The sequence below is a fragment of the Hyperoodon ampullatus genome (assembly GCF_949752795.1).
Source record: "Hyperoodon ampullatus genome assembly, chromosome: 1".
NCBI classification, from domain to species: Eukaryota; Metazoa; Chordata; class Mammalia; order Artiodactyla; family Ziphiidae; genus Hyperoodon; species Hyperoodon ampullatus.
The window spans coordinates 161,058,796-161,076,103 of NC_136914.1; the positions used below are offsets into that span (position 1 = coordinate 161,058,796).

Consider the following 17,308-nt stretch of genomic DNA (forward strand, 5'->3'; position numbering starts at 1 on the left):
TGTCCTTGGGGAAGGGGGCGGGGCGTGTCTGGCAAAGCCTGGGCATCAACTCCTCTGTCTACGTGCTGACCGTGAGGGGCTGGGGCCCAGGGATTATGACCCTGTGTGACCGTGAGGGTGCGGGGCCGGGGACATGTCGTGGGCTTTGTGGTCGGAAGAGGTGGCTTCCAGACCCGATTCTGTTGCTCACCAGTGGATGTCATTCCCCATCTCTGAGCCTGGGTTTCTCACCTGGCAGGCAGTGGTGGCCAGCAGGCCACTTTTGGAGGCTCAAAGGCCCTGAGTCATGAGAAGTGCTGTCTCATCCTAACAGCAGATGGCACTGCTGGTGGCAATCATGGGAAAGCTCCTAGGAGGGTCTTCTTAACTCTCCGGTCCTGTCATTTCCCAGGCCAGCCCTCTGAGGGACCCCACGCCTGGGACTGCATCGGGGCTGGACAAGGTACTGCTGTCTTGATCCCAGGCCCGGAGACCACGTACAAGTTCCCAGGAGACCTCGCAGGATCTGACCATGGACAGGTGAGGCCAGAGGCTTTCTACGTGCCTGGGGTGCCAGCTGGGTCTGATCAGCCCTACTGTGTGTGCTGCACAGTGTGGCCACCATGCAGAAGGTGGGAGAAGGAGGTAAAGAAGCTTGGGGTTTGGAAGAACATTCTGGAAATAATTGAGAGGGAGATTTGAGCCCTGGGTGGGGAGTGGGCAGGAAAGCTGTGTGCCCCAGCTGTGTGCCCAGACCCAGCTGCCACATAGCAAACTTCATCTCATTGAAACCTCCCCACCAGCAATGGGGCAGGAGCCATGACCCCCCGTTCTGCAGAGGAGGAAGTCGTGATTTCCCAAGGCCTCACAGCCCTCTAGGGGACTGGGGTCCTCACGTCTCCATAGCCCACACTCTGCACCACACTCTGCCTTATGGGTCAGGAACCTGGTTCCAGCCAGCCCTGATGCGGTTCTGCGGTTCTAAAGAGGGGGGGCCTTCCTTGCTCACCTACTTTCATTCATTCACCTCCTGCTCTGAGCCACTGCGTGGTGTGCTGTGTCACATCCAAAGTGGGAAAAGGGCAGAGCAGTTCCTGGGGTGGGGAGAGCTTCACAGAGAAGCTGGGGAAGTAGTTAGACAGACAGGAAACCAGGGATGGACAGCGAAAGGGCAGGCCAGGTGGGAAGACCCGCCAGGTAAAGGTGGTGAGGCTGGGAGCGCTGCAAGGTGCGAGTGGGGTCATGGTCATATGTGAGCCGAGGGCTCTTACTGAGCCTGGATGAAGCCAAGTTTCATCTCCCGGCCTCAGCCCAGCCTGGGTTTTTTCTCTGAGTCAGGCCAGTCCTCCTCTCTGCTTAAGCTCATTGAATAAGTAAATATAAAAAGATATTCAAAAATATCTATGAAACACCTCCTGTGTACCCGGGACTATTCTAGGCAGATAGTCTACACCGTGCTGTCCACTAGAGCCTTCCACAGTGCTGGCAATATTCTGCACCTGTGCGGTCCGGTGTAGGAGCCGTGAACCACGTGTGGCTTCTGAGCGCTTGAAACGTGGCTGGTGTGACTGCAGAACTGAGTGTTAACTTTCACTGAATTGCTTTAAATTGGAAGAGCCCCGTGTGGCCTGTGCGGCCACCGTATTGGACAGTGCAGGGCTATGGGAGGAGTTAAACAATACACACACACATATCCTACATGATGTGAGCCAGGGGAGGGCGCCACAGAACGAGGGAAAGGGGGTGAATGGACAGACAGTGGTGGAAGTGGTCAGCAAGGCCTTTTTGAGGAAGTAACGTTTGAGCTGAGATGTTAACGAAGCCAGAGGGTGAGCCGTGGCGGGGGGCGGTGGGGCAGAGGGAAGGGCAGGGGCAGAGGCCCTGGAGTGCTAACAGACCCGGGGTGTTAGGAAGACCTGTATGGCTGGGTGAGGAGATGAGCTCAGAGAGGTGGGGAGAGGCTCTATGGGGGAAGGGGCCGCTTCACCCCTTCTCTTCTCTTCCCTCCCCTAGTTTACTCCGGCTGAGCCCAGCTTGGACGAACAGACTGTCCTTCTCATCTGTGGCTTCCCCCCGGGGCAGGACATGGACGGCTCACTCCTCCCGGTGGAGCTGGCCTGGATTTCAGAGCAGAAGCTAGCAGCCACCCCGGCCCAGGTGTCCTTCCTCCCAGTGCAGACGTACACACGCCCTCCCTGGGGGCAGGCTGGGGACTCGGCTCCCCTGCCACTGCCGTGGCTGCTCCTGGAAGATTCCCCAGAAGAACTGCAAGCCCAACAGGTGCTGGAGGCCAGGCCCCCGCCTGCTTTCTCCGCTGCAGGACGCCCCAGCCGGGATCGTCGCCAGGCAAGGAGCCACGATGCCTCCCTCTGCCGGGAGTCCCCATGCATTTCAAATCACCGATTTCCCAGGAGAGGCCCCAAGGACCTAAAAGACTCTTGCAAGGAGGGAGGAGGAACCCCAGGGCGGAGACCAGAAGGTGCCAGGGCTCAGTCAAGTCAGGAAAGCCGTGAGAACCTGAGCCTGGAGGCTGCTGTCAGGGCCCCAGAGGGTGTACGGAATGAGCACGGGGCTTCCGAATCCCCGGCTGCAGCCTCCTGCCCTGGGCCCAGGCGGGAGCTTCCACTGCCCCTTCCTCAGGGGGAGACCTCAGTGTCAATGGAGGGTCCTGAATCCCTGAGCAGTAGGGGGCGGGGGGGAGGGCATGTCTGGAGCCTCCAAGAAGGAGGAGAAGGGGGAGAACGGGCAGGAGGGCTTTCATCATCATCAGAGGAGGAAGAGGCCGCCACAGCCGCCTTCTCCAGGGCCCACAGCACCAACGGGCCACCGCCGGCAGGAGCTCAGCCCCTTGCAGAGCAGGGCAGAGCCCTCAGGAGAGTTCCGGGCAAGGAGGAAGACTACGTGTGGTCTGGAAATGCTCTGCTTCTCCCAGAGGGAAGCCCTGAGGACAAAGGACAGGAAGAGGAGGAGGAATTGTCGCATCTCCAAGGGTCCAGCCCGGGCCACAGGGATGTCCGGGAGGAGCCGGGCTCCGAGGACTGTGAGGCCAAGGAAATGCTTTTCCTACTGCAGGAGGGAGGTTTGCCACCGTCTCCTGGATTGGCTTTATGGCCCGAGGGGGCCCGACCTACCGGTCACCCCTGGGCTCCGAGCAAAGGCCGTGAGGGATCTGCGTTAAAAATAGAGGAATTTGAAAAGGAGATGGAGGCTTGTTTCCAGCAACTCTCCATCCTGAAGCCCGGGAGTGGGAGGCATGGCCAGAAAGCTTCCTCGTTGGCAGGAGAGAACTGGAGCTTTGCTCGGAGATGGCACAGCTGCCAGGAGGACGCGTATCCTCAGCAGGCTTTGGCAAACCAGGATTTGGATAGTTGTTACGCCAAGGAAGCAAACCCCAAGGAGCCTGATGAAGATGTTAAGCCGGGAGAGATAGAGGCCCTAGGAACTGGAGAAGTTCTTCCAGGGCTGGTGCTGGATTTGGTCAACCTGAGCCCTGGCCCGCCAGAGGGGTCCTCTGAGTGGGGTCGGAACCAGCTCTCTCAGCAGCCAAGAGCCCTCGAGAGAGCGAGGACGAGGTTTCGTCAGCTCATTTCTGGATTGAAGACGGAGAGAAGCAAAGTTTTACGTGACAACGCCAAGCTTCAGGTAGATCAGGAGCGGTGCCACAGAAAACTGCGTGTCCTGGAAAAAGAGAGGGAGAGAAATGTGAAAAAAATATCCGCGCTCAAACAGGATAATGGCGTGCTGTTAGGAGACATCTGTCACGTAAAGAGGGAGCTGGACCAGTACGTGCAGGTCATTTCCGACCTTGAAGACTGTAACAGGAAAAGTTACTGCAAAATTTCTGAGCTCGAAGAGGAAAACGAGAGATTGAAAGGGCACCTTGGGCAGCTCCGGAAAGCCATGTCTGTGAGCATCCGAAAATCCAAAGGCGTGATGGAGTGCATCACCCTGGAAAACTGGGAGCTCAGTGCACTGATTTCGGAGCTTGGGGTCAGTTATAAGGAGCTGATAAAGGATATAGTGCTGGGAATAGAAGACATGATCCAGGCCTTCAGGGGGGAGAACGAACACCTTCTACAAAGGATCCGAGTCCTGGAGGGGGAAGTCGTGTCGGGGAGCAGCACAGATGAGGGACCTTTGGTGCGAGCAGAGGAGTATCTCCAGGGAAAAAACATGATGGCGGTGGACCAGGTGAACACTGTAGAAAGGGGGGTGCAGGTGACCCAGCTTTCAGGGCAACTGACTGCAGGAGGCCCTGGGCCACCCTCGGAGCAGGAAATGGGTCTGGCTGGAGGGTGGACGGGACCCTGTTTAGGCCTGGAGAATTCCAGGTGCGGTGCTGATTCTCCTGCTACATCACTGGTCTGGGGAAATGCCGCAGGATCCAGTGCCCTGCAAGGAAACACCGATGGGGCAGGAGTGAAAGAAGCGCATTTGGAGAAAGACGACGAAAGACCACGGTGTTCTGAAGACCAAGGGCGAGCTCTGAAGTCCCCACGCAGTGGCCCCCGGGTAGGTTGACTCTGCATGGCTGTTTAATCATCTTGCTGAGTTATAGCACTGCCCACACCCTTTACTACCGTGTCCTCCAGCAGCCCTAGGAGGGAGGAACAGTCACCACCCCCATTTCCCAGATGAGAAAACGTAGGCACAGAGAAGTTAAGTAACTTGCCCAGAGTCACACAGCTAGGAGGGGTTGAGCCCAGACTCTACCTGGGCAGTCAGGCTCCAGAGTCTTTATTCTTACCCTGGATAAGATAATGCGAGTCTGCCCCTCTGTTCAGGCTGTTCAAATTGGTATCTGGTGGGACATGGAGTGGGTGTTTACACTTTAATATTAGAGCTTTTACTTTCAGACCAAGGAGTTTTTCAAGCACCGCAAGTTATAATTCTGTACATTGAGTCTTTTTTTTTGGTATTTATGTATTTATATTGAGATATAATTGATATCTAACACTGTGTAAGTTTAAGATGTGCAATGTGTTGAGTTGATACATTTCTATATTGCAATCTGATTACCACCATAGCTTTAGCCAACACCTCTGTCACACTGAATACTGGGTCTTGAAAGGAGAGAGCAGTGGGCTTTAGAACTCAGTCAAACAGGCTTCAAACCCAGCTCTGGGCTGACTACATCCGTGACTTCTCTGAGTTGTTTTCCTCATCTGTGGGCAATACTTGACATTCAGGACTGCTAGGATGAAATTTATTTTTCCAGTGGTCTTGAATGTGTCTGTAGGATATTTAGTGTTGAGTCCTTTGTGTATATTCATATCTGACCTCTCTGCCTCTCTGTCTCTGTCTCTCTCTCTTTCTCTCCAATTTTATCAGTCATTTCACAGGATCATTTTTTGGTTTTATTGATGTTCTTTATTGTATGTCTGTATTTTATTTCATTGGTTTCTTCTCATATCTTCATGGTTTCCTTTCTTCTACTTTCTTTTGGTTTAATTGGCTGTTCTTTTTCTGGCTTCTTGTGTTGAAAGTTTGGATCATTGGTTTTCAACTGTTCTTCTTTTGTGATTTATGCCTTTAAATCTATGCATTTCTCTCTAAGCACTGTTTCAAGTACAACCCACACATTTTGATAAGTTGTACTTTTTATGTCTGTTCAGTTCAAAGTTTAGCTTCTAATTTCTATTGTAATTTCTTCCTTGACCTATGGGTTATTTAGAAGTGTGTTGTTGAATTTCCAAGCATCTGTAGAATTTTTTAGTTATATTTTTGCTATTGATGTCTAGTTTTATTTCATTGTTGTCAGAAAACATACACTATATTATTTATTTTTTTATTATTTATTATTATTATTATTATTTTCTGTACACGGGCCTCTCACTGTTGTGGCCTCTCCCACTGCGGAGCACAGGCTCCGGACGCGCAGGCTCAGCGGCCATGGCTCACGGGCCCAGCCGCTCTGTGGCATGTGGGATCTCCCCGGACCAGGGCACGAACCCATGTCCCCTGCATTGGCAGGCGGACTCTCAACCACTGCGCCACCAGGGAAGCCCCACTATATTATTTTAATCTTGAAATTTGTTGAGATTTTTTTCATTGACCATGTTATGGTCTATTTTGGTAAATATTCTATGTGCCCTTGCAAAGAATGAATATTCTGCAGTTGTTGGGTATTAATTAGCCCAAGCTGATTAATTATGCTAATCAAATCTTCAATATCATTACTGATGTATGGTCTATTCGTTTTGTCATCTACCGAGATGGCTTTTGAAATCTCTAACTCTGAGTGTGCATTTGTTTATTTCTTCTTTTTGTTAGGTTAGTTTTAATTCATATGTTTTGAAATTATTTATTAGATATGCATAGATATAGGATTATGATGTATTCCTGGTGAATTGACTCTTATCATGATGAAATGTCTCTCATTAGCTCTCACATTTCTTGCCCTAAAGTTGACTTTGTCTGATATTAAAGTACCACATCAGTTTCTTTTCATTAGTATTTTCATGGTATATAACTTTTTTACACCATCCATCTTTTTGCTTTCGAACTATCAGTATCTTTAAAGTATGTTTCTTAGAAACAACATATGGCTGTTTTTGTTTTTTTTTTTAACTTAGTTCAGTTTGACATCCTCTGCTTTTTAGTTGGGGTGTTTGGTCCATTTACATTTCATATACATAATTGTGTAATTGGCTTTATGTTTACCTTCTTGCTGTTTCTTCTATTTGTCTGTTCTGTTCTCTTTTCTTTTATTCCTTCTTTCTGCCTTTGTTTTTGGTATTAGTAAACTATTTTCTATTATTCCATTTTCTTCTCTATTAGCTTATTTTGATATACATTTTAGTGTCACTCTTTTAGTGGTTACCCTAGAAATTTCAAAATGTAGATATTAATTTTTAAAATTTACTTTAAATTAGTACTTTTACCATGTCTCAAATAATTCAAAAATCTTTTAATAGTTTACTCCATTTATTCCTTTTCATCCTTTTCATTGTTTATTTTTGTCAACTATGTTACTTCTATGTATATATACCTTACAAAGTGCTATTACTGTTGTTGTTTTAAACACTCAATAATCTTTTATGTTTATTCATATCTTTCTACATTCTTGCGCTGTTCATTCTGTCTTCTACTTGTGTGGATCTGTTTTACGTCCACCTGAAGAACTTTGTTATCTTTCGCTGGTGATGAATTCCCTCAAATTTCTTTTTATGAAAACAATTTTTCAACTCCACTTTTAAAAGATTTTTTTCCCTCTGGAGTCAGAATTTTAGATAGGAAGATATGTTTCCCTCTTTTGACACTTTAAAGATCTCATTTCATTGTCTTCTGGCTCCCACAGTTTCTGTCCAGAAATGGAATAATTTGTCTTTTTTTCCCCTGAAAGAAATGTGTCATTTTACCTCAGACTATTTTAAAGATTTGCTTTTCATCTTTGGGTTTTGGCAGTTAGACTATGATGTGCCTACATGAAGTGTTATTTATGTTTATCCTGCTTGGTTTTTCTGAGCCTCTTGAAACTGTGGAGTCATATCTTTAATCAGATTTGGAAAATTCTTGGCCATTAGTTCTTCAAATATTTTGTTCTTTTCTATTTTTCTCTCCTCTCCTAAAAACCTAGACTGTTTTTTCACTTTATTCCACATCTTTTGGAACTGTTCTATTTTTTTCTCTTTGTGTATCAGTTTGAATTTTCTATTGACCTGTCTTTTAGTTCACTAAAAATTCTGCTGTTCAGTTCTGCTGTGTCCTGTTTTCTAATAAACCCATCCATTAGTTCTTAATTTCATTTACTGTATTTTGCAGTAGCATATCCATTTTATCCTTTTTAAAGAGATTCTGATTCTCTGTTGAAATACTCCACATTTTCATTCATTTTTGTCTGTCTTTTCCTATGTTGTTAAAAAATATAATCATACTTATTTTGAAGGTCTTGTCTGCTAACCCCAATATCTAGATTATCTCTGAGTCTGTTTCTATTGGCTATTTTATTTCTTGGTTAAGGCCCACTTTTCTGCTTCTTCATGTGACTAGTAATTTTTTTTTAAGTGTTGGACATTATGTGGAACATGTAGAGATTCCTGCTTATTAGCTTCCTCTAAAGCATGTTGAGTAAGTTTTGTTCTGGTAGGTAGCTGAATGATCAGAAGACCATTATTCCTGTGCAGGTCTACTTCAGTTTCCCCCTCAGTACCAGGGCTTGATTTTACTCCTCAAGTGTGGTCCTTGCTTCTAGGGCATGGCCTTTCAGTGGTATCAACTGAGTTCCCAGAACATTCACCCAAGACTCTCCACTTCGGCTAAGCCAGAACTTTGCTATCTTTGTAGCAGTGTGTGACCTCCAAAATCTCTTTAGCAATTGATCTCCCAGCTGCTGTTCTCTGCTAGGCCTCAGAGTCTTACACTATGTTGCACCACGTATGATTCAGCCAAGGACCCAAGGGTATTTCTAGGACAGTGTCTGGATTTCTTCTCTGCGGCTCACCTCTCTCTGTTGCTTTGTCCCACAAACCCCAGCTGTCATAGCATCCCTGAACCCCAGTCTCTGATTCCACTTAGCAGGACCACCATGTTCAACGTGGGATCTACTTCCCTGAACCATGGTTTGGAAAATGTTCCAGGGACAATGTAGAGCTCACCTTGTTGTGCATCCTTTTTCTCATGGATTGTAACCCTGCATTGGCTGCCATTTGATGCCTGCAAAGAATTGTTTTTATGTAGTTCCCTCATATCTTGTCAAATCCCAGCTAGTAAGACCTGGTGGGAACTAAAACTCTGAGGAGGTGAATTTCAAGCTGAGAGTCTCAAGGTTTGAAAGGAGCAGCGAAGGAAGAACATTCCAGGCAGAGGGAGAAGCAAGTGGCCAGCCCCTGAGGCAGGAATGAGCCTAGCTTGCTGAAAAGCAGAAAGTAGCCAGCGTGGCTGGATCGCCGTGGGCATGGGTGGGGTGTGGTATGAGATAAGGATGGAAAGGTTGTCATGAGAAAGATCACGGAAGGCCTTGTAGTCTCTGGTTATGATCACTTCCAAATGCAGTGGGAAACTATTGGGGGGTTTTCAGCAGGACAACATGATTAAATTTCTGTCGTAAAAAGATGTGATCTTTTTTTTTTTTTTTTGCTGTACGCGGGCCTCTCACTGTTGTGGCCTCTCCCGTTGCGGAGCACAGGCTCCCGACGCGCAGGCTCAGCGGCCATGACTCACGGGCCAAGCCGCTCCGCGGCATGTGGGATCTTCCCGGACCGGGGCACGAACCCGTGTCCCCTGCATCGGCAGGCGGACGTTCAACCACTGCGCCATCAGGGAAGCCCAAGATGTGATCTTTGATGCTGTAAAGACACAGGGAGGACACAGGGAGAACAGTCAAGAGGATTTTTGCCAAGAGATGGTGCTAGAAGAGAGGAATTTTTTTTTTTTTTTTAAAGTAGAGGATTCCAGATAAAAACTAGAGTTAGAATCAATGGGATTTGTTGATGGACAGGAGGCAGAGGGCGAAGAAAGCTTCCTGTTTCCCTCGTCCCAAGTTACAAACCTGATCATGTTTTGATTTGCTTAAAATAAAAACCTTAAACCCTCTGGGTCTTCCTGTCACACTTGGTATGAAGTCCAAACTCCTTTTGGTGAGTTATAAACTGGCCCCTGGGGAGCTTCAGCTGTTGCTGGATACATTCCCTAGTCTCTGTGCTCCTAGTTGCTCAACCCAGCCCTCCCACACCCCAGCTTTCTCCTGAGAATTACTGCTCACCATCCAGGTCTCATTTTAGGGCATCTCCTCCCAATCCCCCAGGATGGATTCAGTGCAGAGGCAACTCATGCACATCTCTCCCCAACTCCGCTTTCAGTGGTGCCATTTTGGTAGCTTGCAGTTGGCCATGATGGTATTTAAACCACGGATATCAGCAAATGCTCCACATCCGTGTGCCCCTCCCTCCCTGGAGAGTGGTTGTTATGCATTCACCACACACCGCTGGGTGGCAGTGGGTCCTTTGATTTAGTCTTCCCTTGGGCTCCAGGCGGCCTCCTGGCTTCCCCTCACCACCCTGTGCTAGTGGCTTATTTCTGCGTCAACCTCCCCTGCCAGACAGAGCTCCCCGAGGGCCGTGTTCCCCAGAGCTCCCAGCCCAAGTGCAGCCTGTGGCTAGAGCACGTGCCTCTGAGGTCTCTTAGGGAGCAAGTGAGTCATGGGCCGTTCACAAGGGTCACTGAGTGGGGCGGTCCCACGTGGCAGGCAGGGCCGGCCTCCACCCCACACTTTTATTCTCTTGAGAATAATGTCCTGTGGATGCTCTCTTAGGACCCTGGGGATGAAGCCCAAATCACCGCAGAGGAGAGAGGCAGCAAAGGCACCAAACTTCCCAGAAAGGCCAAGTTGTTTTGCAAATCTTGGAGCTGGATCTTACGGAGCCATTCAGAGCACCCATCTGTTTTTTGACGGGGCCCAGCCTGTGAATTGCAGGCCCACAATCTGTGAATTTCTATTAACTAAAAAAAACAAAACAACACATTCTGCTATCGTATTCCTTGCTTACAAGGGAGAGGCCTGATGGGCCACTGAGTCGCCTTGACTCTGCTCTGTCTGTCTCCCTTCCATCTTCTCTCGCCTGCCCTTCCCGCCATCTCACACCCAGGTCAGGAGCACGTGGAAGAGATGATCTCTGTGGGCTTTCCATTCCCGGGGTGGCTGCTTTCAATGAAAGCTAGACTGCCAGGGCCGGAAGCAAAGGCATTTGAGACATCTCTGAGTTTCTGGGACCCTGGACACATTGCAATTGGAACTTTTACTATTAGCAGGGCTGCTCCTTCCCAAGGCCACCTTAGTAGCATGAATCAAGAGCTTAATGATGCTCAGGGCCTTGACATAGAAATTCCCCTCTGATGATCTCAGGGGAAGAACCAGAAGTGTGTCAGATAAGGCTTTCTATCACAGCCCCAATTATAGCATCAGTATATTAGAATAATCTGAGCGTTCAACATGTCACAGAATACCGCATAGATACTAATAACAAGGTTTTTGACATTATTTAATGATATGGAAAAATGACCATGACATGGTATTAAGGGAGAAAAACAGGATACAAAAGATATATATGGCATATAAATGTATATAGAAAAAAATATGTGGGGATGTGTGTGTGTGTATATATATATGTGTGTGTGTGTGTGTGTATATATATATATATATATACACGCATATATACATATATATGCATGCTTATGTATATGTATGTATACATTATTAAAAAATAAAAATTTAGAGTCCAGAACCAGTGGGGGCAGTAGCATCACTGCCATTTGACCACACTTCCCATGGTGATAAATCAGCCCCTTCTTTCTCACTTTCTGCCCTCCCAGAAATTCCCTATTTGATGTTCATATGAAACCCACTCGTGTTTGACCCAAGAAGGGTTAGAAGCTATTTTGTACTGATTTAAGAAGAGTGTTTTGGGAAAATGCAGTATATTCTGTTTCATAGAAATACATGAAGCTTTAGTGTAATAAGCATCTCATAATTGGACTTGAACACTAAATTTCATTCATCATACTGTGTTTCAGTATAATGGTGACTGATGTCTATTAAAACAAAGTCGGGAATACCATGCCATTTCACATATTTTTCATGTGTGAAAAAAATTTTTTTTGAAAATAACACTTTAGAATGCTATTCTGTGATTCCCTAGACCCTTTCCAGCTCTCCCACTCAAGGGTAAGGGCACCTGGGTAAGGGCATAGCAGAAAGACTGAAAATATAAGATAATATATGGGTAATAATGATGTTTATGCTGGCTAATAGTTTTTGGAGTGATCTCTGTTACTTTATTTTGTGGCATTTATTGACTATGAGAAACATGTAAGTAGGAGAACAAATTAAGAAGGAAAACGGGTACTGTCTGTTGGCTAAGGCAAATTACTTGGAAGATAACCTAAGAATTGCAGCCAAATCTGTGATTCCGCAGCTCCAGGACCCTGAAGCTGAGGCTTCCAAGGAGGGCCTCAGGCTGTGCATCAGACAACTTCATCACCAAGTGCTGACCCTGCAGTGCCAGCTCCGAGACCAAGGGTCTGCACACCAGGAGCTGCAGGCTTCTCGGGATGAGGCTGCCCGTCTCCAATGTGAGCTCAAGGACAAGGTAGGCTGGGCCCACGCTTCCCTTTCCCGCCTGAAAACCAATGTTCCCTCACTTGGGAAAGTTTTGAGAGTAGAAAAAAGAAGTAGGTAAGATCTCACTGGCCCTTTCCCACAGTTTGTAAGTATTTATTAGATTTTGAAAGTGCAGAGCAGTATAGGGAAGAAAAACCAGCCTGTAATCCCTCCATCCAGGTAACCTTTGTTAGATCTACAAACAGTAATACATGTGTATGGCTTTTTAAAAAGTCAAACAGTTTTTTTTTAATAAATCCATCTACAGTTTATTTGGGGATAGATTATGAGGAAGGCATTTGATTACCTTTTTCTCCAAGTAGATAACCAAATACAACTTCATTCTTTTCAGAAGGCATAGTTCCTCCATGGATTTGACATGTCCTCCTTTTTGTCAAACAGTTTTTTAAATGTTACATAAATAAAAGTCCTTTCTCTGTAAGGAGGGAAGTGGGTGTGAATATAAAAGAGCAACAAGAGAGGTCCTTGTGGAGTTGGAACGGTTCAGTATCTTGTCTATGGTGGTGGAGACACAAGCCTACACAGGTGATAAAATTGTACGGAACTTGGTACACACACACACAAACATACACAGGAGAGATCCGAATAAGAATGGTGGATTGGGATTAGCAGATGCAAACCATTATATATAGGATGGATAAACAACAAGGTCCTACTGTATAGCCCAGGGAACTATATTCAATATCCTGTGATAAACCATAATGGAAAAGAATATATATATATATATATATATATATATGTACATATATATATATATCTGCATCACTTTGCTGTATAGCAGAAATTAACACAACATTGTAAATCAACTATACTTCAATAAAATAAACCTTTAAAAAAAGAATAGTGGATTGTATCCACATCAATACCTGGTTGTAATATACTATAGTTTTGCACAACTTTCCCATTAGAGGAAACCAGGCAAAGTATACAAGGGATCTCTCTGTATTATGTTTTTAAACTGTATGTAAATCTAAAATTATCTCAACCTTTAAAAAATGCAGAAAAATATAGTCCTTTCTCCACCTCAACCCCAACTCCTTCTAACTTCCATTTTTTTCAATCCTATCTACCCACATTCAGTACGTGTGTGTACATATATGAAATCGTACCATACAGAAACATTCTGCATCTTGCTATTATCATTTAATAAAAAATTTTGGTGATATTTCCATATCAACACATGCAAACTGAACTTCATTATTGTAAATGCTTGCATATTATTTTTCAAGAGACCAAACCATAACTTCCTTAACCAGTTCTTTGTTTATGGAAATCTAAATAGTTTCTGTTACTTTGCTTTACAAACGAACATTTTATACATTTTATACATCTGTCTTGGGATGTGTTTCTGCTACATCCTAGTGAAAGAGTTACTGGGTCAAAGGCTATGTACATAATTAACTTTGATCGATAATGGCAAATAACCCTCCAAAATGTTGCATCATGTACACTCCCACCAGAAATAAATGAGTGTATTTGTTTGGCTACAACTTGTTACCCTGAACCATATCACACTTTACATTCTTTCTGGCAAAGCGATGGGTGAAAATACACTATCAACATTTTGGAGTGATTTCCGACTCTTTCTTATGCATTCTTTGTATAATCGAATACACTATACATGGAGTTTTATGTCCTCTGTCCATGTTGCTTCATAGCCTTTTTGTCCTTTATTTTTTGGACTGTGCAGTAATCTATGGGGTGGATGTGATTTCTGTTCCCCTACTGTTGGATCTATAGTTATTTCCATTAATTTATATATCATTGTTTATATACAATAGTTCAGAGAACTGGGATTACTGGTTTAAGGAGAAGAAATAGTGTTCATTCTAAATACATATTGCAAATTTGCTTTCCAAAGTATTGGCACCTACCTCCAAAGCCAAGGCAATTAATGAGGGTATATTTGTCACTGTGCCCTCAACCAGCGTAGGAGGTATGATGACTTTTTTGTCCTGTCTGTCACTGATCTGTGAAAAATAGAACTCCAGTTACACACGTTAGACCTTTTTACCCTATCCAGTATATGTTTAAGTCTATTTTTTATTCTTTTCATTCTTTTTGTCTTTCTCTGCTTCAGTTTGGATATTTCTTTCTAATCCGTCTTCCAGTTAGGTGGGTCGAATTTGCTCTTAAACTCATTATTTTAGTTCTTCATTTCAGGTATTGTATTTTGCAGTCTTAGAATTTCCATTTGACTAATTTTTTATAGCTTCCAGTTCTCTGCTGAAATTCTTGTAATATAATTATTAAACATTTCAATCAAAGTTATTTTCAGGTCTGTCTCTGATAGCTCCATTTTACATTCCCACTAACAATGGATGAAGGTCCCAACTTCTCCACATTCTCACCAACATTTGCTACTGTCTGTCTTTCTGTTGCTAACCATCCTAGTGGGTGTGAAGTGGTTATCTCACAGTGGTTTTTTTTTTTTTTTTTTTTTTTTAAGAAGATGTTGAGGGTAGGAGTTTTTATTTATTTATTTATTTATTTTTGCTGCGTTGGGTCTTCGTTTCTGTGCGAGGGCTTTCTCTAGTTGTGGCAAGCGGGGGCCACTCTTCATCGCAGTGCACGGGCCTCTGACTATCATGGCCTCTCTTGTTGCGGAGCACAGGCTCCAGACGCACGGGCTCAGTAGTTGTGGCTCACGGGGCTAGTTGCTCCGCGGCATGTGGGATCCTCCCAGACCAGGGCTCGAACCCATGTCCCCTGAATTAACAGGCAGATTCTCAACCACTGCGCCACCAGGGAAGCCCCGCACTGTGGTTTTGACTTGCATTTCCTTAATGGCTAGTAGTGTTAAGCATCTTTTCATGTGTTTATTTGCAATTCATATATCTTTTTGGAGAAATGTCTATTCAGATCCTTTGTCCACTTTGTAATTGGGTCGTTTCTTTTCTTGTTGAGTTGTAAGAATTTGCTATATATTCTAGATACAGTCCCTTATTAGGCTGTGCAAAATTTTCTCTCATTCTGTTGTCTTTTCACTTTCTTCTCGTCTGTTTTTTAATTGCAAATGCCCAAGTACACAGCTCACAGAAACATATTCATGCTATTTCTTAAACTGAAGTGGAGAGAAGATTTCATCCAAGCCTGCAAATATTATCGTGTGCCTTTCAAATAGAGGACAGTCTGCTTGGAGCTGGCATTTTACTCTTCAAATATATTCAGAAACGTGCCAAAATAGGAATATAGAAATGTTCATTAAAGCCTTGTTTGTAAAGCAAAAAAACAGAAACAATATACATTTTCATAAACAAAGAATTGGTTAAATAAATTTTGTTTCAACCTCATGATTAAATAATATGCAAGATTTTAAAAGAATGTGATTGGTTTGTATGTAATAACATGGAATTAACACCACAATTTTATATTAAGTGACAAAAGCAAGCTGTAAAACATTTTGTATAGCATAGTTTCATGTGTGTGTATATATACACATATGAATTCTGATTATGGTTATGTAGGGTTGAAAATAGTATTAGAGGTCAGAAGAGGTCAAGGGGAGAGGAAGAAGTACTTTTATTTATCTAGCTTTCTTGTACTGACTACAGAGGAAATCGGAGAGTGAGTGAGAAGAATTCACAGAACACCTGTCTTATTGTAGCTTATTACCGTGTGCCTTTTGAATAGAAGACAGTCCGCTTGGAGCTGGCCTTTTACTCTTCAAATATATTCAGAAACATGTGCCAAAATAGATGCATAGAAATGGTCATTTTGTGGAACAGGAATTTAGGCAGGACTCGGCTGGGCAATTCTGCTCTGCAAAGCATCAGTGGGCATCAGTTGGTGGTATTCAGCTGGATGCTGGGCTAGGCTGGAAGGTCCAAGGTGGCTCACACACATGCCTGCCACAGAGAGAAATAATGATTTATATTCATCGAATGTTGACCAGATGCCAGGCCTTGTCTAAGCACTTTACAGGAATCGATTCAGAGTCCTTATCCAATCCTCACCTTTAGGTGGGTGCTAGTACTAACCCCACTTTACAGATGAGAAAGCTGAGGCAGAGAAAGACTTGAGTTGCACAGGGTCACAGTTCTAGTGAGTGGCTGGGCTGGGGTTAGGGTGTCTGGCTAGGGAACCTATAGGTTGAACACCACACCAAAGAACTCTGGCACCTCTGGGGAATAGGGAAGTCTTCCTTCCTGAAGTAAGAGGCAACAGAACTGGCCCTGGCAACTGCAGTCTGGCAGAGCTCATTCTCCAGTGCTCAGAGCATCCTTCCTCCTCTGATCTGGCCGAGGAGCTGATGGGAAAGGTCCCTGTTCCCACCGAGAACTCCTGTGGGCAAAGAGGGGGATAAGAGCCAACCTCTCTGAGCATGGCTCACCTGTGGACGCACCGAGCTGTGTAATCCACGGCTCAACATTTTCAAAAATCTCGGTTCTCTTTCAGCTTGATGCACTTCAGAAAAAGCACCATGAAGCAAATTTGGCTGTGACTCCTTTGAAGGTAATACGTGTGTGAAATCAATATGAAATGTCCCTTTCAAAAGAAAAAAGAGCTTAGTATTTTTCCCATTAGGAGGTAGTCCATTTCTATTGTGTAAAAACACTGGAAAGAAGATGGAAAGAGACAAGTGGCACCCCAAGTCCCTATCTGAATTTAGCATTTGCATGTATTTTCTTCCAGTATATTTTACATGTGTCTGAGATCCTACTATACCTGTACATCTGTGTCTGGCTTTTTCCACTTGGGAGTATAACCCATATAGGGGCTGTCCTTGTCTTTAGCAGCCTTTGAAGCTGCTGTTCATGCTGCAGTCTAAAGCAGGAGACACCGCAGTTCATAAAGCTGCCAGACCCTTTCGGGCGTTCAAATCCCTCTGTCGATTCTCCTTCCCTCTCTCCCTCCCTCCCTCTCTCTTTTGCATTATTGCACATAACCACCATGATGCACATTTTGTATTAGAAAAGTTTTCCCCACGTATCTAGACATTTCTTAAGGACAGATTCCCAGAAATGGCATTACTGGCTCACAGGGTTTAACATGCTAATTGAAAGTGTAGTTTGGTTGAGGTGACACATTTAATCTCAAATATGGCACCTGGATTTGGGCAGTGGACCTGGAGGGGCTGCTTTTTCTTTCTACTCTCTGGGCAGGGTGGGCTAGGAGGGGCTCTGGATGGGAGTTAGAAGGACATGGTTGAGCCCCGGGACCCCACTGATTTGCCAAATCCCACTCACTCTGAAATAACAGTAATTCCTG

At 44.9% G+C, this 17,308-nt stretch overlaps 1 protein-coding gene across 1 annotated transcript in view; it reads left to right on the forward strand.

Moving 5' to 3' along the window:
* LOC307058146 (uncharacterized protein C4orf50) overlaps positions 1-17,308 on the forward strand; it is a gene marked incomplete at both ends in the record, with an annotated part of 50,584 nt that overhangs the window by 18,727 nt on the left and 14,549 nt on the right. The window contains 4 exons of the mRNA XM_079711559.1: positions 392-519; positions 1,993-4,170; positions 11,892-12,065; positions 16,496-16,552. Of these exons, the coding sequence (XP_079567685.1) occupies positions 392-519; positions 1,993-4,170; positions 11,892-12,065; positions 16,496-16,552 (2,537 nt within the window). The remainder of the gene's footprint in view (positions 1-391; positions 520-1,992; positions 4,171-11,891; positions 12,066-16,495; positions 16,553-17,308) is intronic.